We start from the raw sequence: 22,332 nt of genomic DNA, 5'->3' as shown, positions 1-22,332 counted from the left end.
GCCCCGGACGGGGCCCCGCCCCTGCTCCGCGCCGCTCGCGGGCCCGGTCGGCGGCCGGATTCGCTGCTTCCCCAGCGCCTGCGGCTCGGCGGCCGCGGGGCGCCCTGGGATAGCGGCGGGCGGGCGCGGTGAGCGCGCGGGTCGGCCTGCGGGGCGGGGGGGGGCACCCTGAGGTCCGCCCGAGTCCCTACCCCGGCCGACCGAGCCGGACCCCGCGCCCTCGGGCCCTCACGGGGAGGCGCTGTGTGGGAGCGAGGGGCCCGGGCGTGAGGACTAGGCGTGCCGCGCCCGCCCACCCACGGGTCGCAATGCTGCGGGTCTGGAGCGCCTCTCCGCCTTTGCAGACACTCCTGATGCCTCGTTCGCCCTTGGCCTCGCTTCCATCACGGTGCTGGGGGCTCGGGCCCTCTCAGGCCCTCCGCAGGTCCCACCCTCTCTCTACCCAGTCAGAGCCGTGCCGGTCCTCCCTCTCCCGGAGGAACCATGAAGCCAAACAGAAGCGCCAGCGGGAGAAGCAGATGGCGCTGGAGGCTGGGATCACCCCGAAGGGCAAGGTCAGGGGGTCACGCAGCTTGTCCTTGGTTCTCTGCCCGGGGTACGCTGGACCTGGCATCCCACACCCTCGCTTCTGCTGTTCCTCTCCAGGCACCTGCAGGATCCAGTAAGGCCTGGACTCCTAAGGAGGTAGTGTTGTATGAAGTCCCCACGGAACCGGGTGAAAAGAAAGGTACGTAGGGTACTTGAAGGCCTCTGCACCCACATTTTTGTTGCGGGCTTGGGCTGCTGAAGTGCCGCCTGGGAACGAAGTTCAGGACTTAGTGGAGCTCTCCTTCCGCCACTGCTGCAGATGTGTACCGCCTCCTGCCTCCTGCATACAGTCCTCGCTACGTTGAGGCGGCCTGGTACTCCTGGTGGGTGCGAGAGGGCTTCTTCAAACCGGAGTATCAGGTTAGTACCTGGGAGGGAGGGGTGCTGAGCGGTTCCCACGACAGAATGGCCACTGAGCTTGCTGGTCACAGCTGAGCCTCACAGTCGAGCTTCCAGCCAGCCTGCCCAAGGAAACTGGCAGGGCTTGTCCTCTGCCCTTCCTGTCCAAAAGGTTTTCTCCTTTCCTGTTTGCAGAACTGTTCCTCCTTCTCTCTCCCCCCCCCAGTTTTTTCTGTCTTAGAGACACCATAGGGTGCTATTCCCCCAGGTAACATCCCATTATCTTTTGCTCACTGACTTTTCCACTTTCTAGACCAGGCTGCCCCAGGCCACAGGGGAGACGTTTTCCATGTGTATCCCACCTCCCAATGTCACTGGCTCCCTACATATCGGTCATGCACTGACAGTAGCCATACAGGATGCCCTGGTGCGCTGGTGAGAGGGGAATGGGGCTACTTGCATCCTTGGAGGGGAAGGAGGAAGTGTGGTAGTATGGAAGGAGTGTAAACGTGTAAGCTCAGGGGTTCACGTAATGGTATTTGTTTTGTAGGCACCGGATGCGTGGGGATCAGGTGCTATGGATCCCTGGCTCAGATCATGCAGGAATTGCTACACAAGTATGCATTTTGCCATTTTTCCCGTTTCTTGGGTAGAGGAGAGTACCCCCAAAGTGACCTGATTCTCTGTCCCTTTGCCTCTTGATCTTACCCTAGGCTGTGGTGGAGAAGCAACTGTGGAAGGAGCGAGGAATGAGGAGACATGAACTGAGCCGGGAAAAATTCCTTAGGGAGGTGTGGAAGTGGAAGGACAAGTGAGTAATGACCAGTGGAAGTGGAGGGGCCGAGATTGCCCCAGCTGTTCTCCCTAACTTGATGGGCTCTCCCTCAGAGAGGGGAGCTCTGGATTCCTTTAGCATTCAGCAGGGTCTCCATGTGTGTGTGTATTACACGTACTTTAAAATGCATATGTTTGTGTGTGTGGGCATTTTGTGTATTTTTTTCTCTGCTTATTTCATGATACCTTGCCTAGATTTCACTAAGTCTTCTACTTATCTGTTCCTACCTTCCATTTGCTTGAAATTACCCTCATTCTTACAGGTCTGTTATCACATGCCATTTTCTCTGTAAAGCTTCTTTGGGGTTTTCCCAGATGAGCTGCCCCCTCTGTAATTGTAGAATTACATTTTGTAATTGTAGAATTACTGTCTATCTACCTTCCTTCTCTCCTTCCTGCTTCCTTCCTTCCAAGAAAACTCCACACCTAACGTGGGGCTTGAACTCACAACCTCAAGATCCAGAGTCGCGTGCTCCACCAACTGAACCATTCAGGCGCCCCAGAACTTTATACTTCTTTTAATGCCATGGAAGGCCCATGCTGAGTTTGTATGTCTGTCTCCATTGGCTTCGAGAAGCTAGATCAATGCCATATTCCAATTTCCAGCGTTATTGGGAGTATCACTGGGCCTGGCACGTAGTTGGTGCTCAGGACACGTTTGCTGATAACAGTCTCTCTGGGCACAGGAAAGGTGGAGAGATCAGTGAGCAGCTCCAAGCTCTGGGGGCCTCCCTGGACTGGGACCGAGAGTGCTTCACTATGGATGCTGTGAGTGCTCCATGCTTGGTACCTGAGGGTGTTGAGGCAGTGTCAAGAGTTGCGTGTAGGCAGGTGGGATGTAGTGTATGTTGGGGGTGGCAGGATGGGAATGCCTGGGTCCCTGGACACTGAAGTCATTCCCTAGGGCTTCTCAGTGGCCGTGACCGAAGCTTTTGTGCGACTCTACGAGGCAGGATTGTTGTACCGGAGCCAGCAGCTTGTCAACTGGTCCTGCACTTTAAGATCAGCCATCTCGGATATTGAGGTGAGGCAGAGGAGGAGAAAGCTCAGACTCTGGAACCAGACTGCCAGGATTCACTGAGTCTGGCCACCTACCAGCTAGCTGTGTGACTTCTGGCAGGCCTCTGGAAGCCCCTGGAAGCCTCAGTTTCCCCAGTCTGTAGATCAGGGATGATGGAAATGCCTGTGTCAAGGGGACATTGTGAGAATTTAATGGGAATTCATGGAAGGTGTTCAGCACAATACCTGTGCATGGTGTAAGTGCTTGGTGAATATTTCTGTAACTGTGACTGACTTAAGGGAGGGGAAGGTGAGTCCTCAATCCTCTGAATGTCTATAGATGCCTGTAGGGAGCCCAGGGCGGTGGGTGAGTGGAGGTGGGAAGCCTGCAGAAAGGCTACTCTCAGCAGCACCCTGCTGCTTTGATTCCTCCAGGTGGAGAGCCGGCCCCTGCCTGGCCACACGGAGCTTCAACTGCCTGGCTGCCCCACTCCTGTGTCTTTTGGCCTCCTTGTGTCTGTGGCCTTCCCTGTGGATGGAGAGCCTGGTGAGGATAGTCCTTGGGAAAGTTGCCTGTTTCTCTCTGCTTTTTTTTATTTATTTTTTCTTTCTTTAAGATTTTAATTATTTATTCATGAGAGACACACGCACACAACGAGAGAGGCAGAGAGAGAAGCAGGCTCCATGCAGGGAAGGCGGCACTAAACTGCTGAGCCACCTGGGCTGCCCTTTCCCTCTGCTTTCTTGAGCCTGTGTTGGGTTGATGGGAGGGAACCCACCAGCCTGTTTCCCACATGACCTGGTGGGAGGCACATAAGGAGCCTTGGTAGTGTTTGTGTTCTTATGGGCACTTATTCTGGGTGTTCTGGGCCGTGAAAGAAAAGTGCACATGGTGGCTGCCCTCCAGGAGCTTTACATAATTCTACAGGAGGCTGGTACCGCTGAAAGAGATAAAAGATCAGTTCCAAAGTGTGTTTGAACAGTAAGTGTCTGGAAGAGTTCAGAGAAAGTGAAGAAAGATTAGCTGGAAAAGACAGAGGAAGTTTCTCAAGGAGGGCCTGGTGCTGACCCCTAAGAATGCATAGCATTTATGATTAGGGCACCGAGAAACCTCTGTATTATCTGGGCGCCAAGTAAATGTTCTGGTTGCTTTTGTTAATGCTCCGTCTCCCCCATGCAAGTTATCGAGAAATTCCTTAGCACCAGACAGCTTTCCAGGCTTCTGGTCATCAGCTCACAGGGAAATTCTAGTCTCCTAATTTTCTCTAGTTGCTTCTGGGAGCCTGCTCAACCTTGGCTGCTTCCAGCCCTGGGAGTGGGAGACCAGGGTGATGACTGGTGTCAAGTGCTTAAATTTTGTCTTTAGATGCAGAGGTCGTGGTAGGAACTACAAGGCCAGAGACGTTGCCTGGAGACGTTGCTGTGGCTGTTCATCCCGACGACTCCCGATACACAGTAATGCACAGCGTGCTGTCTGCCACCTGCCTTTCCTACCGCATAACTTACTCTTCCCTTCTTTTCTGTTGGTAGTGCCTTCTTTTCTTCAATTTTCTTTTCCTAAGACTTCTCTCATCTCAGCTCTCCGGTGTCTCTTTCTTTTCATGATGCCTTTTCTTTTCTCTAGCTCAGAGGTTGACAAATTATGCGGCCTGCAAGCCGGGTCCATTCCATTGCCTATTTTTGTATGATCCACACTTGCACCTTTAGATATTACCTGCAGCTGGGTGTCAATACCCAACTTTGCTGCAGTGGCAGAGCAGAGTAAGTGTGCAGAGACTGAATTTGCCTCTTGGCCTGCAAAGGCTAAAATACACTCTGGCCCCATAAGAAAAAGTTCACAGACCACTGCTCTGGCTTTTTACTTTTTGGTTTCACCTTCTGATTCCCAGGGTTCTCAGACTCGGCCCAGACCTTTGTACCCCACATGCATGCCTGTCCTTGACCTTGCTCCTTTCCTTTAAGCACCTGCATGGGCGACAGCTTCGTCACCCCTTGACTGGGCAGCTTCTCCCCCTCATCACAGACTCCACTGTTCAGCCACATGTGGGCACAGGTGGGTGGAAGCCATGGGAAGGAGAGCAGGCCGGGGATCCTAGAGGAGTGAGGAAGGAAGGAGGGGAGGGAAAGCCTCTTTTAGGGCAGCTTCCGTGGGTAGTGGGACGAAAAGGAGGCAGAGACTGAGAAGAGGGAGGAGGGACGGGGATGTGGGCGATGACGGAACCTCTGGAAAAGGCCAGGAGCCAGTGCTCACTGTGGTTCTGCTCCCCCAGGGGCAGTGAAGGTGACTCCAGCGCATAGCCCTGCTGATGCTGAGCTGGGGGCCCGACACGGCTTGAGCCCTCTGAGTGTCATCGCGGAGGATGGCACCATGACCTCTCTCTGTGGGGACTGGCTACAGGTGATACTGGCCTCACTGTCACCCTGTCCTTGGGGGGCACTCTGCCTTTCCTCACCTCTTCCCCTCTCTTGCTTTCTTGTTTTTTAGTGACCTCTAACTGTGACTGTTGCCATTCTCTCCCCAGGGTCTTCACCGATTTGTGGCCCGGGAAAAGATTATATCTGCGCTGCGGGAGCGGGGCCTGTTCCGGGGCCTCCAGAACCACCCCATGGTGCTTCCTATTTGCAGGTAACCTCATTTTAACCCTTTTACTTAGGGGTTCCCGAGGAAGGGAGTGGAAGGGAGTGGAAGAAGCTTAAGAGTACAATAGGGTGGGCTCTGTACCCCTTGCAAGGGAACAGAGGCTCTGTGTCAGTTTTACTGGCTGCTGTAGCCTCAGTTCTGAGGGCCTGGCATGTAGCAGGGTCCCGTGTCCCCTGGGGGGAAAGCACAGAAGCTGAGGAGCAGCAGATTCCTCCTTTCTCTTTCAGCCGTTCTGGGGACGTGATAGAATATCTACTGAAGAGCCAGTGGTTTGTCCGCTGCCGGGAGATGGGGGACCGAGCTGCCCAGGTGAGGCTGAAGTGCAGGGAAGGCCGGAGCCTCAGGTACTGGGAAGGCCCTGAAAATTGGAATGAAGACATAGGGAGGCTGAGGCCCTCCTGCCCCACAGACTTCTGGCCCTGGCATTTGAGAGGAGAGCTGTGGGGGTGGAGGCAAGCTGGCCCAGAAAGGGCTGGCTCATCTCCCGCTTGACCTCAGAATCTTCTTGGGAGCCTTGGGAGGTCCTTTCTGAGTCACAGCACTGCCTCAGAGGCTACTTGTTCCATCTCGGGACAGATGCAAGTGAGGTGCAGGAAGGGAAGCTCTAACGGCCTTTCTGTTCAGGCCGTGGAGTCAGGGGCTCTGGAGCTCAGTCCATCCTTCCACCAGAAGAACTGGCAGCACTGGTTTTCCCACATCGGGTAAGGGCGAGGGGAGCTCTGGAGGTGGGGCAGGGTGATACACTGCTTATTCTGAGAAGTCACTGATGCCCTCTCGTTCTCTGGGCAGGGACTGGTGTGTCTCCCGGCAGCTGTGGTGGGGCCATCGGATTCCCGCCTACCTGGTTGTAGAGGAGCACATGAAGGTCGGTAGGACGAAGAGGATGGGAGGGTTGGGCATAGCAGAAAGAGAAGTAGCCACAGCTCAGGAGTCAGAGAGGGCTTCCAGTGTCAGTCCCAGCTCCCTGCCTGTCCTGGGCAGGGACCCCACTGTGGGATCGGCGCTTCCGAGCTGGCACTTCTTCATCTCACCGCCAGAGGGGGCTGGCAATTCCCAGGCCACAAGGGAGACTGTGCAAACTCCGTGACGTTTCACACCTGGTGGCTGCTGTTCTTCCTTATTCTTCTTGATCCCTTACTTTCTCTGTAGGGTGATGGAGAAGACTGTTGGGTGGTTGGGCGGACAGAGACCGAGGCCAGAAAAATAGCTGCAGAACTGACTGGGAGATCAGAGGCAGAGCTGACCCTGCAGAGGGGTGAGTGTCAGGGTTGTGGAGGGCAAAGGAGGGCAGTTGGGCCTCAGGAGGAGCAGACTCTGGGGTGGAGGAGGTGAGGTCAGGGAGGTTGGGAATGGGGTTAGGGCCTGACCGTGGTCTTTCTGCCTGGAGTTGGGCTGGAAAGGTGCACAGCAGTACGCTCGACGTTCCAGTTAACTGTCTCCATTCCCCACTCTGTTTCCCAGATCCTGATGTCCTGGACACATGGTTCTCTTCGGCTCTTTTCCCCTTTGCTGCCTTGGGCTGGCCCCAAGAGGTGAGGCGGGTTGAGAGGAAGAGGGTGAAGATGGGGATGATGAAGGAGATGAAGGAGGCAGTAGCGCCCCCCTACCCCCACCCCTGCAGTGAGCCTCAAGAGCTGCAGGTATAGGGCTTAGGCTTCTCACTGCTTCTCTTTTTCCTCCTAGACCCCAGACCTTGCTCGTTTCTACCCCCTGTCACTTTTGGAAACAGGCAGTGATCTCCTGTTGTTCTGGGTGGGCCGCATGGTCATGTTGGGGACACAGCTCACAGGGCAGCTCCCCTTCACCAAGGTAATGGCCCTTAGGTGCCTAGCCCATCTTTGACTCCCCAGTTTTCCCTAAATCTTGGTCTCTGTTCGAACCCCTAATGTGCTATTGTCTGTGGTCCCAATTCCTTTTTCCTGATTCATTTCCTGTCTTAACCCCTGACACATGGAGGCCAGAGAGCCCCTGGGCACCTCCTAGGATAGGCTCCCCTAACCCCTCTACCAACTCCCTCTGTGCCCCCCAGGTGCTTCTTCATTCCATGGTTCGGGACGGGCAGGGCCGGAAGATGAGCAAGTCCCTGGGGAATGTATTGGACCCACGAGACATCATCAGTGGGGTGGAACTGCAGGTCAGGATGAAGAGTCTGGCGAAGGATGGGGTTTGTGGGGCAGAAGAAGGGAGCCTGAGCAGAGGAGCCGGCTGGGAGGGAGAGTGAGCGGGTAGGACCCTTGAAGGGGCAGGGTCTTTGACTGAGGCCACTGAAGTGCTTACCCATCCCAGGTGCTGCAGGAAAAGCTGAAGGACGGGAACTTGGACTCCACAGAGCTGGCGATTGCGGCTGCGGCACAGGTGAGTCCCCAGCATCTGCCTCTCTCAGCCTCAAGCTGGCGGCTGCTGGGTTTCCTTTGCAGCCCAGGCTTCTGTCCCTGCAGCTGTGTAGGCATCTGCCACCCCTCTTATCCCTCTGGTTGCAGAGGAAGGACTTCCCTCATGGGATCCCTGAGTGTGGGACAGATGCCCTGCGATTTGCCCTGTGCTCCCACAGGGCCTTGGGTAAGCCTGGGCAAGGGAGGGGCTGGCATTGTAGGCACCCCTGTAGAGGGGTGGGGCAGGGTCAAGGGCTCCCTGTGCTCCTGCCACCGATGTGCACACTCCTCCTCCCACTCCCTACCAGGGGGCGATGTACACTTGTCCGTCTCTGAGGTCTTGAGTTCCCGGCATTTCTGCAACAAAATCTGGAATGCCCTGCGTTTTATCCTCAATGCCTTAGGAGAGGGATTTGTACCGCAGCCTGCAGAGGAGGTAAGAGAATAAGAAAAGAGGCTTGGGAGGCAGAATCATTAGTTCTCTGAGGGTTGAAGATGGCATTTGGAGGAGGAGGAGGAGGAGTGATCCTGTCCTGAAGCCGTCTTCCCCCCGCAGCTATCCCCCTCATCCCCCACGGACGCCTGGATCCTGAGCCGTCTGGCCCACACTGCCCAGGAGTGTGAGCGAGCCTTCCTTGCTCGGGAGCTGCCACTCATCACCCATGCCCTCCACCACTTCTGGCTCCACAGCCTCTGTGATGTCTACTTGGTGAGTTAGACTGGAATATGGCATTCCACTCCTGCATGCCTGCCTCCTCTTCCCCTTGAGATTGGATTTTCTGGCAGAGAGTTCAGTCTCTTTTTGTTTTAAATGTTAAATAGCATTACAGAATCATTATTTTTTTTAAAGATTTTTTATTTATTTATTTGAGAGAGACATGTGCAAGGGGAGGGGCAGAGGGAGAGGGGGCAGCATGCTCCTGAGCAGGGATCCCATGTGAGGCTCCATCCCAGGACCCTGGGATCATGACCTGAGTTACCCAGGAGCCGCTCTTTTTTTTTTTTTTTTTAAGACACATTTATTCAGCGTCATGATCAGACTATTACATTTAGCAATCAACAGCATGGGTGCGAAAAAAGAAAACTACATTAAAACTCTTTACACTTTAGACAGAACAGAAACTAAGATAATGTGTTATGCAATTAGTCACAAATACGATCCTCAAGTTTTTTGCCCATACCCACAAGTATGTCTAAAACGTGTCTTCTTTGTAGCAACCAGGCCCTGCCACTGCTGTGCTCGGCTGAGTTCACAAATGTGCTGTAAACTGTAGCTCCCTGTCACTTCTCTGGCTCTCCTCCCTTGCTAAGCTTTGTTTCCTGGCAGTAATTAAAACCTTCTACCACTGCCATAGCTGCTGCTGCTGGAACAGGCATAGATAGCCACCTTGGTTTCGTGGTTTGGCAAAGTATTGGCCTCCACCACCATAAGGGCCAGAGCTTCTGCCTCCAAAATTTCCTCCTTTCATGGGTCCAAAATTTGAGGATTGATTGTTGTAATTGCCAAAATCATTATAGCTTCTGCCACCTCCGAAGTTGCTTCTGTCATTACCAAATCCGTTATAGCCATTCCCACTGCCACCGTATCCACCACCACCTCGACTGCCACCGAAGCCACTGAAGTTCCCTCCACGACCAAAGTTGTCATTCCTACCAAAACCACCTTCACGGCCACCACTGAAGTTTCCAGAACCACTTCGGCCTCTTTGGCTGGATGAAGCACTAGCCATCTCTTGCTTCGATAGGGCTTTCCTTCACAGTTGTGGCCATTCACAATATGGTGTTTTTGAGTGACAGTCTTGTGTACAGAGTCATGATTATCCAATGTCACAAAAGCAAAACCTCTGTTGTTGCCACTGCCTCGGTCAGTCATGATCTCAATCACTTCAATTTTCCCATACTGTTTAAAATAATCTTAGATGATGTTCTTCAGTGTCTTCTCTACTGCCACCAATAGAAATCTTTTTCACAGTTACGTGGGCACCAGGTCTTTGAGAATCTCTTGAGACAGCCCTCTTTGGTTCCACAACTCTTCCATCCACCTTGTGTGGCCTTGCATTCATGGCTGCATCCACCTCCTCCAGGGTGGCATATGTGACAAACCAAAAGCCTCTGGAGCACTGGTGTTTGGATCTCTCATTACCACACAGTCCGTAATCGTTCCCCATTGCTCAGAATGGCTCCTCAGACTCTCATCGGTTGTTTCAAAGCTCAAACCTCTGATGAAGAGCTTCTGCAGCTGCTCAGGCTCTTTGGGAGACTCTGACTTAGACATGATGGTGGTGGGAGGGGAGACTAACGATGCTTACTCGGCGGCGTCCGGGGGCGGAAAGGACTCTGTCTCTTTTTAATAGGCAAAAAATTCAGTGCTTTTTTTTCTTTCTAAAGTATACAAACCAGTTTTATTCCCTCTTCCCACCTCTGAGACTCCCTGCCATAGATTTCCATTTTTCATTTGCTCCAGAGTGTGTTCTGGGACCGCCAGTGGTTTCCAGGCTTCTGTGTGCTCCCGCCTTTGTTTACCCACAGCATTTTCCACTGGCAGGGCAGTGAATGTGTGGACAAAGGACATGGAGGGGGCCTGGGCCTGGGCCTGTCCCCTGACCCTATGGCTTCCTCCCTAGGAAGCTGTGAAGCCAGTGCTTTCGCACTCGCCCCATCCCCAAGGCCCGCCTCAGGTCCTGTTCTCCTGCGCTGATGTGGGTCTCCGCCTCCTCGCCCCACTGATGCCCTTCCTGGCTGAAGAGCTCTGGCAGAGGCTGCCACCCAGGCCTGGCAGCAACTCTGCCCCTAGCATCTCTGTTGCTCCCTACCCCACCACCCATAGCTTGGTGAGTGACATATCCCTGACGTCTGTGAATGGGACCGTTGGTGAACAGCTGGGGCGCCGGCTTCTCAAAGGGTGTGGTGCCCTGGGGTCATCAACAGTCTTGGTGTGGACTTTAATATAGAGTCTTCAGGGAGGTGAGTAGTTCTTGCAGGGATGTGTTGGGGGCAGCGTACAAGAGCAGAACTACATTGCTATGTGGCTGTGCCTCAGTTTGCCATCTTTAACCAGGGGTAGTAATAGTTCATGTCACAGTTATGATAAGGATAGGATGGCCCCCAAATATCTGCAATTTTAAGCTTTAATAATTTCAGAAGAATAAATGCTGACCAACTCACCCCCAAAATTATTTTAAAGTTGACCTGTTTAAATTTTCTTATGCTTGTTCGGTTTTGTGAGTAACACAGTTGAAATTCTAATTTCCTTTTGGTTGTTTGACATCTTTGATCAGAGCAGTTAACAGACATCAACCACAGATATCTGTTAAGATCTTAGATGTGCCCCAGGTTGTGCTTGAGGTGGTGAATTGTGTGTAGTGGAGACTGGGGTAGGCAGGTGTGGGCTGGAGCCAGGAGGGTTGATAGTGAGTTTCCCCGGATCCTGCTTGTCAGCTCTGGGTCTTTGTCTCTAGGAGCACTGGCGCCAGCCTGCGCTGGAACAACACTTCTCTCAGGTCCAGGAGGCTGTGCAGGTACTGAGGGCCCTCCGAGCCACGTACCAGCTCACCAAGGCCCGGCCCCGAGGTGAGATGGGCCCTAGGTTCCTGAGGCCCTGTGGCAAGAAGGGGTTGGCAGAGGCACGGTGCGAGCCTGGGGGGCAGAGCCCAGAGTTAGGAGGGGCAGGATGGGAAGAGAAGCAAGGTCTCATGCTTTGACCCTGACAGTGGCCCTTTCCTCCTCAGTACTGCTGCAGAGCTCAGAACCTGGAGAGCTGAGCCTCTTCAAGCCCTTCCTGGAGCCCTTGGCCACACTGGGCCACTGTGGGGCCGTGGGCCTGTTACCCCCAGGTGTAGCGGCACCCTCCGGCTGGGCTCAGGCCCCACTCAGTGACACCATTCAGGTGTACATGGAGCTACAGGTGCTGAGAGGAGATTGGAAGGGGAAGGGAGACATCGAACAGATGTCAGGAGGAGGGCAAGGGGCGGGTTCTGTAAAAGTGAGAAAGACTCCTGAAAATGGGGTGAGGGAGGTACTGGACGGGCTGTGGGTGAAGCAGAGATGCAGGTGGCACAGAGAAGGCTGAGCCCTCACTGTTCTTCCACAGGGCCTGGTGGACCCCCAGGCCCATCTGGCTCTGCTAGCTGCCCGAAGACGCAAGTTGCAGAAGCAGCTGGATGGCCTCATGGCCTGGACCCCATCAGGGGGAGAGGAAGAGACTAAGAGGCAGCAGAGGGTAAGGCTGGGGGAAGCCTGACTCCCTGAGGGAACGTGGGCTGGAGAGGGTGGGCCTTATATCAGAATCTTCACCTGCTTCTCTTCCCGTCTAGCTTTCTTCCCTCCAGCTGGAGTTGTCAAAGCTGGACAAGGCAGCCTCTCACCTCCGGCAGCTGACGGATGCATGTCCCAGCCCCAAGGAGCTCTGAGCACCAGTTCATTAACCCTGGGGGTTTTCTTCTCCCTCAGACCTGCCTTTGGGACAAACCGATCTGGCAGCGTCAGAGCATGATGGGTCCTCTGAGACCATGCGGCTCACCTCCCTCATTTTGTAAAATGAGGAAACAGACTGGCTTGGTCAGCATCACTGGGTGTCTTTTTTTTTTTTTTTTTTTTTTTATTATTTATGATAGTCACACAGAGAGAGAGAGAGAGAGAGAGGGAGAAGCAGGCTCCATGCACCGGAGCCTGACGTGGGGCTCGATCCCGGGTCTCCAGGATCGCGCCCTGGGCCAAAGGCAGGCGCCAAACCGCTGCGCCACCCAGGGATCCCCACTGGGTGTCTTTAAGATGTTCACATTCCTGCCCAGCCTTCCTCCTAGGCAGTGCCACCTGGAAGTTTAGGAATGAGATAAACTTTTAAAATCTCAAACATTATGGCCTGTGGTCCTTTTATCCATCTTTCCCTTTGTGGTGACTTTCTTGCCTCTCAATTCTTTTTTTTTTTTTTTTAAAGATTTTGTTTATTCATGAGAGACAGGCAGAGTCACAGGCAGAGGGAGGAGCAGGCTCCCCACGGGAGCCCGATGTGGAACTCGATCCTGGGACCCCAGGGTCACGCCCTGAGCTGAAGGCAGACACCTAACCGCTGGTCCTGCTTCTCAATTCTTCCCTGAGACTTTGGTCTTAGCCTTGGGCTCTGGGCTGCAGTGGGAGTGTAGGAGCTGGCGGTGCCTGCCTCATTGGAAGAAAGAGCTTCCAGTAGGGTCTGGCCGCAGTGACTCGGGTTCTACCTACTTCGAATTATTGACGGTGCCTTGGCTTCTGCAGGCCCTTCCTCCTCACCAAATGGAAGCTCCTCTGTTCCTTGGTCTTATCTTGGGGGGATGCTGGAGAAGAGCAGGTACTTCTCTAGCCCCGAGGAGCGACAAGGTACGCTGGGGCTTGAGTGCCACTCCCGTTCTGTGTCCCTGACACTAGAGAGCCAGGGACATGTTGCCCAGCCTCCGACGCATGCACATCCCCACTGATGCTTTGTGTCTTCCCCATGGAGTTCAGGGGCCTGCCTCTTACATGCCCAAGTTATATTCAGTCCAGCAGCTCTGAGTAGCTACTATTTATGGTGGACCTGTTAGAGTCTGGGTCTTCCATGATGCCACTGAGCACCTCAGGAAGCGACTTTTTGCTTCATTTTGGAAATGAAGAAATGTGCTCCGAGAATAAAAGCAACTTGTCTGAAGTATCAAGTGGGATTCAACCCATTAAACAGGTGCAGGTTCATTTGGGGTGCTGTAAGCAAGCTTCGAATATAATGGCGACTTAGGCAAGGAGGGCATTTCTGCTGGGCAGAGGCAGGGCTCTCCAGTAGTGGAGGCCCACACCCTGCTGAATCTTCTTTCTTGCCATTCTGATACATTCCTTCCAACTGTGTCTAAGAACTGTCGCAGCCCACCACCCCCTCATTCCACCCAGAGGGAAGAAGGAGAGAAGGAGGTGGGCAACAGTTTCTTTTCTGTCTCCCCAAACCCCTATTCAATAAGTACTTCTTGAGTACTTAACTACTCTGCGCTGGGCCCTATTCTGGGCCCTTTTAGATTCATTAATAAATGAAACAAAGATCTTGCCTCTTGTGGTACTTTCATTCAGAAAGAACACATATAAGTAAACTGTGTAGTAGGTCTGAGAGTCATTAATGATATGGGGGTGGAGGATAGAACAAGGTAATATAAGTGGGGCTGGGGGCAGATTGTAGTATTAAATAGGGGGTCAGGGTAAAAATTGTAAAAGAGATTTAAGCAAGGACTTGCAGGAGATGCAGGAATTAGCCAAGTGGATGCTTGGGAGAAGAGTGTTCCAGGGAGAGGGAAGAGCCAGAGTAAAACTAAGACAGGAGCGTCCCATGAGTACTCGGTAGCAAGGAGGCCAGTGTTGGGAAGAATGGGAGGTAAATTCCTATGTGGGGTAGGGGGTTGGGAAGGCTCAAGGCCAATCATCTAGAGCTGTGCTGTGGAAAATGGTTGCCACTCGACTAATTAAAATGAAATTCAACTAAACCTTCAGCTACTCAGTCACACTAGTCACATTTCAAGTGTTCAATAGCCACATGTGACTAGTGGCTACCCCATTGGTCAGGTTCTAAAACATTTCCATCATCATGGACAATTTATTGGAAAGCCCTGGTCTAGGACCCTGTAGGCTGCTTGAAGGACTTTTGTTTTCTCCCCTCTGAAATGAAAGCACCTTTCCTTTCAAAGATGTCATCAGGAAGTTGCATGCTTCCTTTCAACTTCTATCTCATTGCTAGTTGCAAGGGAGGCTGGGAAATGTTAATGACTGTGTGCTCAGCTAGTTGTAAGTGAGCCATGTGCTCAGCTAGAATTTACTTGACTACCCAAAAGAACTGTCTTGAGTCTTGGGAGAGAGTTTTTTGAGAAAAGAATCAGGAAATCAGCCTGGTGATGCCAGGCCCTGAGACCTAGGAATCAGATTGAGCAGCAGTTAGCTGTTTGTTCCTCCAGTCTTCTGGAAATCCAGACATCCAGTCTCCCAACTTGGTTAGGGCATACACACCTGGCCCACAGGTGCCACCTGCCCACTGGTGCGAGCTAGGAGCAAGCCATGAAACACTGGGGCCCTTTGCAACTCCCAGTTACTTCTCTTCTGGGCCGCTGGTCCCAGGACAATTGTAAAGGAAACCAGAGGAATTTTGTTTTGCAAGTGTTTCTTTTCACTCCCCCATTTCTTATTCTCCCCTCATCTTCAGGGATGCTCTATATGGAGCTATTGCCTTCACCTCCCTCAGATGGAGTCAGCCTCTAATTTCGCATGATGGTGATGGTATGTAGGTGGGAAATATTAGGCAGGGATGAGGACTGTGGAGAATAGGAAATGATCATGTTAATACCCCCAAATGGTCAAGTTTGGGCTGCATGCTTGCATTTTGAGAAAGGTGGTAAGGAGTCAAGGTAATCTTAGGTGAAGAGTCAGATGAGTGCCTACCTCAAGAAAATCAGGAGAGGGAGGACCCTGGACTCGTGAGGGGACTAGGACTTGTACGTTGGGCCCAGGGTTCTACCTTAACAATCCCTACTGCCCATGCCCACTTGTCTGGCATGTGCCCTTGGTAGCTTATCCATGTAATCCTCACAAGAGTCCACAAGCAGCAGGTACTATCAATCATCCCCATTTTGCAGGTGAAAAGATGGAGGCTCCAAGAAGAAATTCACCTGGGGCTCAAGTGTGGGCCTGTAGGACTGAATGTCCTCATAGTCAGCCAGTACAAGCTCTGCTCCCCCCTTTTCCTCCCCACCTGCCCTCCTCCCTACCTCTTATGCCAGGCTGGCCATCCCTTCACAGGTGGAACTTCTCATTTCCTACTGGAGCTGCCTCCCACCCCCACCTTCTACTCTAACTGACCTGTGTGGGGCCCTGGGTCAGGGGGACCCATGTCTGGGGACGGTTCTGTCCACATGGGCTCCTGAGCTCCCAGCCCTAAAGCTTAAGCAAAGAGAGATGAAATGAAAACCTTGCTTAAGCCTAGGCATTTGTCTCATGTCCGACCTGTCTGCTGCTAATAACTTTCCCCCTGTTAGCCTCAGGCTTCATCTGTAAAACTGGATAGTGACACCTATTATGCTACGTTCAAGATTGCTGCAAGCATCGAAATGGGAAAGCATCAAGCCTGGAACAATGTAGGGATTCAGCACAGGTTTCTTTCCTTTATTCCTAGGTGTTCTGAAGATCTCAGCTTGAAGTGTGTGTTCATGCACATGCGGATGTGAAATGTGGTGTGTGTGTCCCCAAACAGTTCAGAAAAGTTCCCCATATTCTTCCTAGACCTTTTACACTGGTGTTGAGGGAGAGTGTCCATCCCAGAAGCCCTCTGCTTAATAAGGGAGAGAGTCAGAGATTTTGGTGTCCAATTCCATTTTCCTGCCACCCCTCTGCTCATTAACCCACAAAGGCAAGTCATTGAATTCAGCATATTTACTACCACTCAGGGTTAGGGCAGCCCTCTTGTACTTCGGTGGCCAAATGCCTGGGCCAAGAGGGGGACACAGTTTTCGATGGTTCTCAGACTCTGCAGGTGACATGGTGTGGGGATCCTGCATGATGTAGGGTGATGTTGGTCCCTGATGAGAGGTTGAGGAGGAGGCAGAGCTGGGGGAGAGAAAGAGTTAGGGGGAAGGTGTAAGATGGCTCTCACTCATCCATTGGAGTTGGCCAGACCCAGAAAAGAGGCCCACACTGAGTCAGAAACACACTTCGAGTTCACAAGCCCTGTCTTTCCCCTCCCAAAGAATTACCTTCTCAAGCAATTCCAGGAAGCTGGAATTGTAGGAGAAATTTGCTAGAAAGGAGTCCTTTAGTTTCAGCTGCAAAGTCATTCCTGGCCCTAGGGATCCAAAAATAGAGCTTAGGGCCCAGTAATTAGGGCCAAATTCCCTCAGAGACATGGGCACCCCCTCCTTCCCTGCTTCCCCCTCCCCCAGTTCCTCTTCCCTGACAATGCCCTTCCAGACCTTAGCCCTGTCGGAGTGTAGCCCCAGACCAAGAGCTCGGGACCAAGAGCTCTGACCCTCTCACTCCCCTCTTTGGCCTTTTCCTGAGATGAGCACCCAGCATCAAGCCCTCTGGCCCTCACCTGTTGCCTGTGAGGTGCCCAGGAAAGTCAGGAAGAGGAAGAAGGACATCCCGGCCGCCATTGTGGCCACCTCGATTCTTGCTTCCCTGATGGACAGGAGAGATGTCCGAATCTCTGGCTGGCCTCTCCTTACCAGGCTTGCCTTCTACACTCTACTAAATTCTTAGCCCAGGTATTTGGGGGGAAATGGGAGAGGGAAGCTGGGTAACTGGATCTTCCAGTTCTCCCAATAAGGCTTTGAGGACCCAGAAGAGGGCCATTCACTGGGCTGTTGGGGAAAATAGAATTCGATCCCCTTTCCTCAGTCCTGTGCCCCATCCCTCCCCTATGCCTGGAGATTTGAAGGGGAGGGTGCCCAGTCCTACAGAGAGGGAAGTTAAGGAGGTGTCCTTCCTGGAGGCCTCTGGGCCCCACCCAGGCCTGGGCCTCTCCTTGCTCTTTAGGGATTAATTATTAACTGCAATTAATATCATCTTTCATGCCACCAAAGGCCTCAGGAATGTAGGCCCAAAGGGAGGGGTAGATTATACCAAGTTTCTCCCCAAACCCAGGTATCCTGCTCCCCCAGGCACAGTGGCTTTCTAGGTGAGAAATCTGCATAAGGGGGAACGTTCGTATTTTAATGTTTTGTTTTAGTTTTTCTAAAACATCCCATATACTCAGGTGGAGACACAAGTTTCATCAAATATCATTCTGCCCCCTGCCTTATACACAGTTGTCCTCCCAATCAACGGTTGTAGATGCAGGCATTATAAGCACGGATGTGGAGAGTTTGGAGCCCATTCGCTTTACCATCTTTCATTACAAATTATGAAACCAGGGCCCAGAGAGGGCATATGACTCACAAAGGTCACATAGTAAGTCAGTAGCAGAGAGATTAGAACCCATCCCTCATTATGCCAGACACAGGGACAAGCTCAACAGATTGACATGAGTCACGTAATCCCCCGGAACACACAAAAGCACATGTCCTTTGTCTTCCTATTTGCATGCTTATGTATTATCGCCCTCCTCCCTCAAAAACCAGTGGGCCCAAGCACAGAGGGACAGAAGCAGTGAGACCACTGGGCAAAGTCAGGGAAAGAAGCCAAAAGCAAAAGCAAGGAAATGGAGGGACGGAAGGAGACATTGTCTACACCATACATATTAAGTGAGGCATTCAAGGACACCTAGACTTGCACAGGACAGCAAGTAGACAAGAATGGAAAGAATAAATGGACTGAAACACGAGCAGACACTGGAGGTATAAGCAGAGGATAGAAAGAAGGAGCACAGAGAGATGCTTTGGGACATCTGAGTCGTTGTCTTCTTCTTTTTTTTTTTTTTTAAAGATTTTATTTATTTATTCATGAGAGACACAGAGAGAGAGAGAGGCAGAGACACAGGCAGAGGGAGAAGCAGGCTCCATGTACCGGAAGCCCGACGTGGGACTCAATCCCAGGTCTCCAGGATCAGGCCCTGGGCTGAAGGCGGCGCTAAACCACTGAGCCACCCAGGCTGCCCCACATCTGAGTCTTCTTAAGAGGACAGTTGGGGGCACCGTTATGACTTTCCCAGCTGGTGCTCCAACTCTTTCTATATAGTCATGGATGGCACTGCTGTTTGTTAGGAACATTAGAACCATGATTTCCTTTAATGTTCCTTTGTAATGACCCTTTGAAGTCAGTAGTAGATCACCCCATTTTAAGGATGAAGAAGCAAAAAAAAAAAAAAAAAGGGATGAAGAAGCAAAGATTTAGGTCACATGACTTGCTGGAGGTTGCACAGGTTGGGAGGACTGGATTTCAGTGCAGTGGATTTAGAGCAGTCTGGCTTCAGAGCTAGGTTCTGAACTTCTGCATTACATGGTTTCTGAACACAATTCCGGTCTTCTCTGGTGCTGCTCTTCTCCCCTTGCCCCTGCTCTGCCAACTGGATCAGAGATGGCTCAGGTGTTTACCCTGCCTGAGGTCTCCCAAAGGTCAGATGCAGGCCCCAGGCCTTGACATTCTCTACCTCCATCTAGCTCTCAAATTCTGCTTCCCCAAGGGACCTGCATATCCTCAACCCCAATGGTTGTACTTCTAGGAGCAAGAGGACTCTTCCCTTTGAGGAAGTTCTGGGCTGGAGATTGACTTGGGCACAGAAGACTGGTCCCAAGTCTGGAGAGAGCCTGAGGGCCAGGTAGGGGAGTCTTCAGCCTCTCTCACTCACTCTCCTTGTTGTTCAGTGTTTCCTGGGATCGGGCTGGGGTAGGTTAATCCCCCGGGGACAGCTTGGTGACCTCTTCTTGGGGACAGAGATCATGGGCCTGATGGAGGCCCCGATATACCTGGCTCACTTGAGACTTGAAATCAGACTCAGACTCTTTAAAGAGCCAGGGAGATGGACCTGGAAGGGCACACACCAACAGACACAGTGGATGCTGCACTCGTGCTGTTCCTCTGCGTGCAGGAACACCAACCTCTGGAAAGGGGTGTTGGCATGAAGATGTGGGCTCTGGACCCAGGGAGATGGTCAACTCTTCTAACCCCATTATTTCATTTTTCTTTTTCTTCCAACAGTTCAGCTGCTCATGGGGAAACACAGTACCTGCAGGCATCTTGACTACCTCTGGGAGTCCCTCAGGCTCTTGAATGTTTTGTTTTAGTTGTTCTAAAACATCCCGTATACTCAGGTGGAGACACAAGTTTCTTTGCCAGTCTCCTAACTATTTTGGGGGATATCTCTGCTGGTCTCCCCACTGTCTCTGCCAGTCTCTCCACCATCTCTGGGAAGATCTCTGCCAGTCTCCCCACTGTGTTCACAAGTCTCCCTACCATCTCTGTTGCTCTCCCCACTGTCTCTGCCAGTGTCCCTACCGTCTCTAGGGAGATCTCTGCACTATCTTTGTGTTTCTCACCAGGTTCTTCAACTTCTGGGCGTTTTCTCATTAGTCCTCAGACTTCAGATACGACCATTTCTGAGAGCACTGCGGTAACAGTCTCGGCTCCACCAGGTGATATTTCTGTTGCTCAATCCAGCTCTGAAGGGCTCTGTGGCTCGGGGCGGCGGCGGGGGCCGGGGGTGGGGGGGCGGTGTTGTGCTTGGCCATGTGTAAGTTGACAGTTCCCCAGAACCTCACTGAAGCAGTGCTATGGCCTTGGTTGCTATACAAAGGCCCCCCCCTTCTGCATTTTAGTTTACAAATTTTTTCTCTTACAGTTAGTGTCTTTTGTATCCTACCTAAGACTTTTTTTGCCTACATCCAGATCATAAAAATATTCTCCTATGTATTCTCTGGAAGCTTTATTATTTAGGCTCTGAAATTTAAACCTATTAAATTAAATTAAAGCCTATTAAATTAAATTACATTATTAAGTTAAATTAAGCCTATGATCTATCTTCAATTAATTTCTGTGTATGGAGTGCAATAGAGGTTGGTTCATCTATTCCCTTATGGATAATTGGTTGCCCCAGAACCATTTATTTCAAAGACCCTCCCTCTCTGCCCGCCATCGAATTGTGTGAGTGCCTTTATCAAAAGTCCAGTGAGCATGCAGGTGTGGATCTATTTCCGGATTCTATTCCATCCTGTCTGTTATTATGTCAGTGCCACAGTACTACATGACTGCAATTCTGTAGCAAGTTTCAAGATCTGGTAGGATAAGACTTCTTTTTGTTTTCTTTTTTTTTTTTAATTTTTATTTATTTATGATAGTCACACAGAGAGAGAGAGAGAGAGGCAGAGACACAGGCAGAGGGAGAAGCAGGCTCCATGCACCAGGAGCCCGACGTGGGATTCGATCCCGGGTCTCCAGGATCGCGCCCTGGGCCAAAGGCAGGCGCCAAACCGCTGCGCCACCCAGGGATCCCTGGATAAGACTTCTACTTCTCTTTTGCTTTAGGATTTCTTGGCCATTCTCAGTCTTCATTTTCATAGAATCAGTTCATCAACTTGTACCAACAACTTGCTAGGATTTTGACTGAGGGGGCACTGGACATAGTTTCTGCTTCTGCTCTTACTTTGATCTCTTCTGGCCTTCGAGGACCTGTCTCCCTCACAGCAGCCCCTGGAACTGCTCCCACTGTGCCTGGCCTTCCACACCCAGCCTGGCTATCTCCAGAGGTTCTACTTCCATAATAGCTGGAGTGGCCACCACGTGCTCTGAGCTCAGCCTCCAGACCAGTAAGTGCCCTTATTTGCATTGGATCATTTACCAGTAAAGATGTTGGTTGGGCCTATTCTCTCTTATTCTTCTGCAGCCAGTCCTGGCTCTGGGACAGGAATGCAGGGACAGGCATGAGTGCTTGCTTTCAACTGTGTTTTGAGCATGTCTGAGGATGTCCACAATTCTTAAAGGGGTTTTGGTATTCCCTCGAGCTTCTGGTCACACCAACAGCCAGATATTTGTTACCTGACTACTTCCTTAAAAAGTTTCCAACTTCCTTCCTCATGGCCTGATCTGTCTTTCTGGTGCAAGAAACATCCCCTCCAAGGATCCTGTTCCCCCTCCTCCCTCTGTTGCATCTTCTTCTCTCCTATGTTCCTATCAGAGGAGACATGGCCAGGCTCCCCCCAGGTAGCTGAGAGCAGGAAATGAGGGGAGAGCACACAGGGCAACAGGCTCTGGCTCCCCTTGATAGCTAGCATCAGGCCAGGGTGGTGGGAAGTACCAGAGTTCAGAAGGAGAGAGGCTTACCTGGATATCCTCATAGCAGACACATTGCTGATTGAGAGAGACATAGACAACAAAGCCAGAGGTATTGGAGGAAAGTTCAAAAAGATGGAAAGATGTGGATGTCAGCAAGGAGTTTAGAGACCAACAGAATGCATCCACAGCTGCTGGGGAAGAGGTGGCTGCAACTTGGAAGGAAGCCCTTAAAAAAACCCTCCATTGAGATTCTCTTTTCAAGATTATAGGAGAGAACTCCACAGAGAGTTGTGGTCTCTGAGTTGTATAGACATCAGAGTCCCAGAGGAAAAGAGAAGGAGGGCAATGGGAAGCTGGGGGGTGAGGTCTCAGCAGCCTTGGTCGCTATTCCTCTCTTCTTCAGGAGAAGAGTTCCATCCCAGACTGGGCCATCCTACTGATCACTCTCACTGTGATGACAGCAATGGTCAGCCTACCGCATGGTGTCAAGAAGGTGAGTGAAGATGTGGCCCAAATGTGTGGGTCCCAAAGGCCAGTGGGGCTGGGACCTGGCATTCCAGGACTTTGAGAAGAACAAGAGTTCAAGGGAGGAGGATGACAGATTGTCACACTTTGGGAGAGGTGAGGGGGGATAAGGGAACCTTGTCTGGGTGGCTAAAACACTGACCAGGCAGGGATGAGGACTTGGAGCCACCGAAAGAGAGGCTGGGAAGGGCTGGAGGCTGCCACGGAGACACTAAATTCAACTCTAGGTAGTGCAGATCTGTCTGCTCTCTGGATCACATTAACCTGGGTGTTGAATCCTAGCTCTACCAATATAGCTGTGACCTTGTGCCATCTTGCAGGGTGCATTGCCTGGGAGGCAGGCTGCCCAGTTCTGAG

At 51.9% G+C, this 22,332-nt stretch overlaps 2 protein-coding genes and 1 long non-coding RNA gene across 9 annotated transcripts; 2 read left to right on the top strand and 1 right to left on the bottom strand.

Moving 5' to 3' along the window:
* The first annotated feature begins 10 nt into the window (after positions 1-10).
* VARS2 (valyl-tRNA synthetase 2, mitochondrial) lies at positions 11-12,337 on the top strand. 7 transcript variants are annotated; one of them, XM_077904770.1, is made up of 30 exons: positions 11-128; positions 345-554; positions 646-727; positions 848-948; positions 1,241-1,362; positions 1,478-1,544; positions 1,641-1,738; positions 2,448-2,529; positions 2,666-2,785; positions 3,196-3,307; positions 4,127-4,215; positions 4,723-4,813; positions 5,031-5,158; positions 5,283-5,386; positions 5,629-5,710; positions 5,978-6,102; positions 6,191-6,266; positions 6,551-6,656; positions 6,863-6,933; positions 7,085-7,210; positions 7,431-7,535; positions 7,688-7,756; positions 7,840-7,960; positions 8,082-8,209; positions 8,330-8,482; positions 10,398-10,604; positions 11,232-11,343; positions 11,502-11,677; positions 11,864-11,992; positions 12,087-12,337. In XM_077904770.1, exons 2-30 carry the CDS (start codon positions 354-356, stop codon positions 12,180-12,182), a joined length of 3,279 nt encoding a protein of 1,092 aa, XP_077760896.1. In that variant the 5' UTR covers positions 11-128; positions 345-353; the 3' UTR covers positions 12,183-12,337. The 7 variants fall into 7 exon arrangements, with proteins under 7 accessions (XP_077760896.1, XP_077760900.1, XP_077760899.1 ...); XM_077904768.1 differs by lacking the exon at positions 11-128 and having other exon boundaries at positions 181-554; XM_077904771.1 differs by lacking the exon at positions 11-128 and having other exon boundaries at positions 182-554; positions 6,026-6,102.
* Positions 12,338-16,164: 3,827 nt separating this feature from the next.
* On the bottom strand, positions 16,165-17,202 carry SFTA2 (surfactant associated 2). The gene is made up of 3 exons (XM_077902666.1): positions 16,838-17,202; positions 16,500-16,588; positions 16,165-16,353 (listed from the first exon to the last, which is right to left on the bottom strand). Exons 1-3 carry the CDS (start codon positions 16,896-16,898, stop codon positions 16,267-16,269), a joined length of 237 nt encoding a protein of 78 aa, XP_077758792.1. The 5' UTR covers positions 16,899-17,202; the 3' UTR covers positions 16,165-16,266.
* A 1,627-nt stretch (positions 17,203-18,829) lies between these two features.
* Positions 18,830-20,982, top strand: LOC144317828 (uncharacterized). The gene is made up of 3 exons (XR_013383771.1): positions 18,830-19,000; positions 19,722-19,814; positions 20,845-20,982. It is a non-coding gene; the product is annotated as an uncharacterized LOC144317828 (long non-coding RNA).
* The last annotated feature ends 1,350 nt before the right edge of the window (positions 20,983-22,332 follow it).

The sequence above is a fragment of the Canis aureus genome, chromosome 7, assembly GCF_053574225.1.
Source record: "Canis aureus isolate CA01 chromosome 7, VMU_Caureus_v.1.0, whole genome shotgun sequence".
NCBI classification, from domain to species: Eukaryota; Metazoa; Chordata; class Mammalia; order Carnivora; family Canidae; genus Canis; species Canis aureus.
This window is presented reverse-complemented; position numbering and strand designations above follow the sequence as displayed.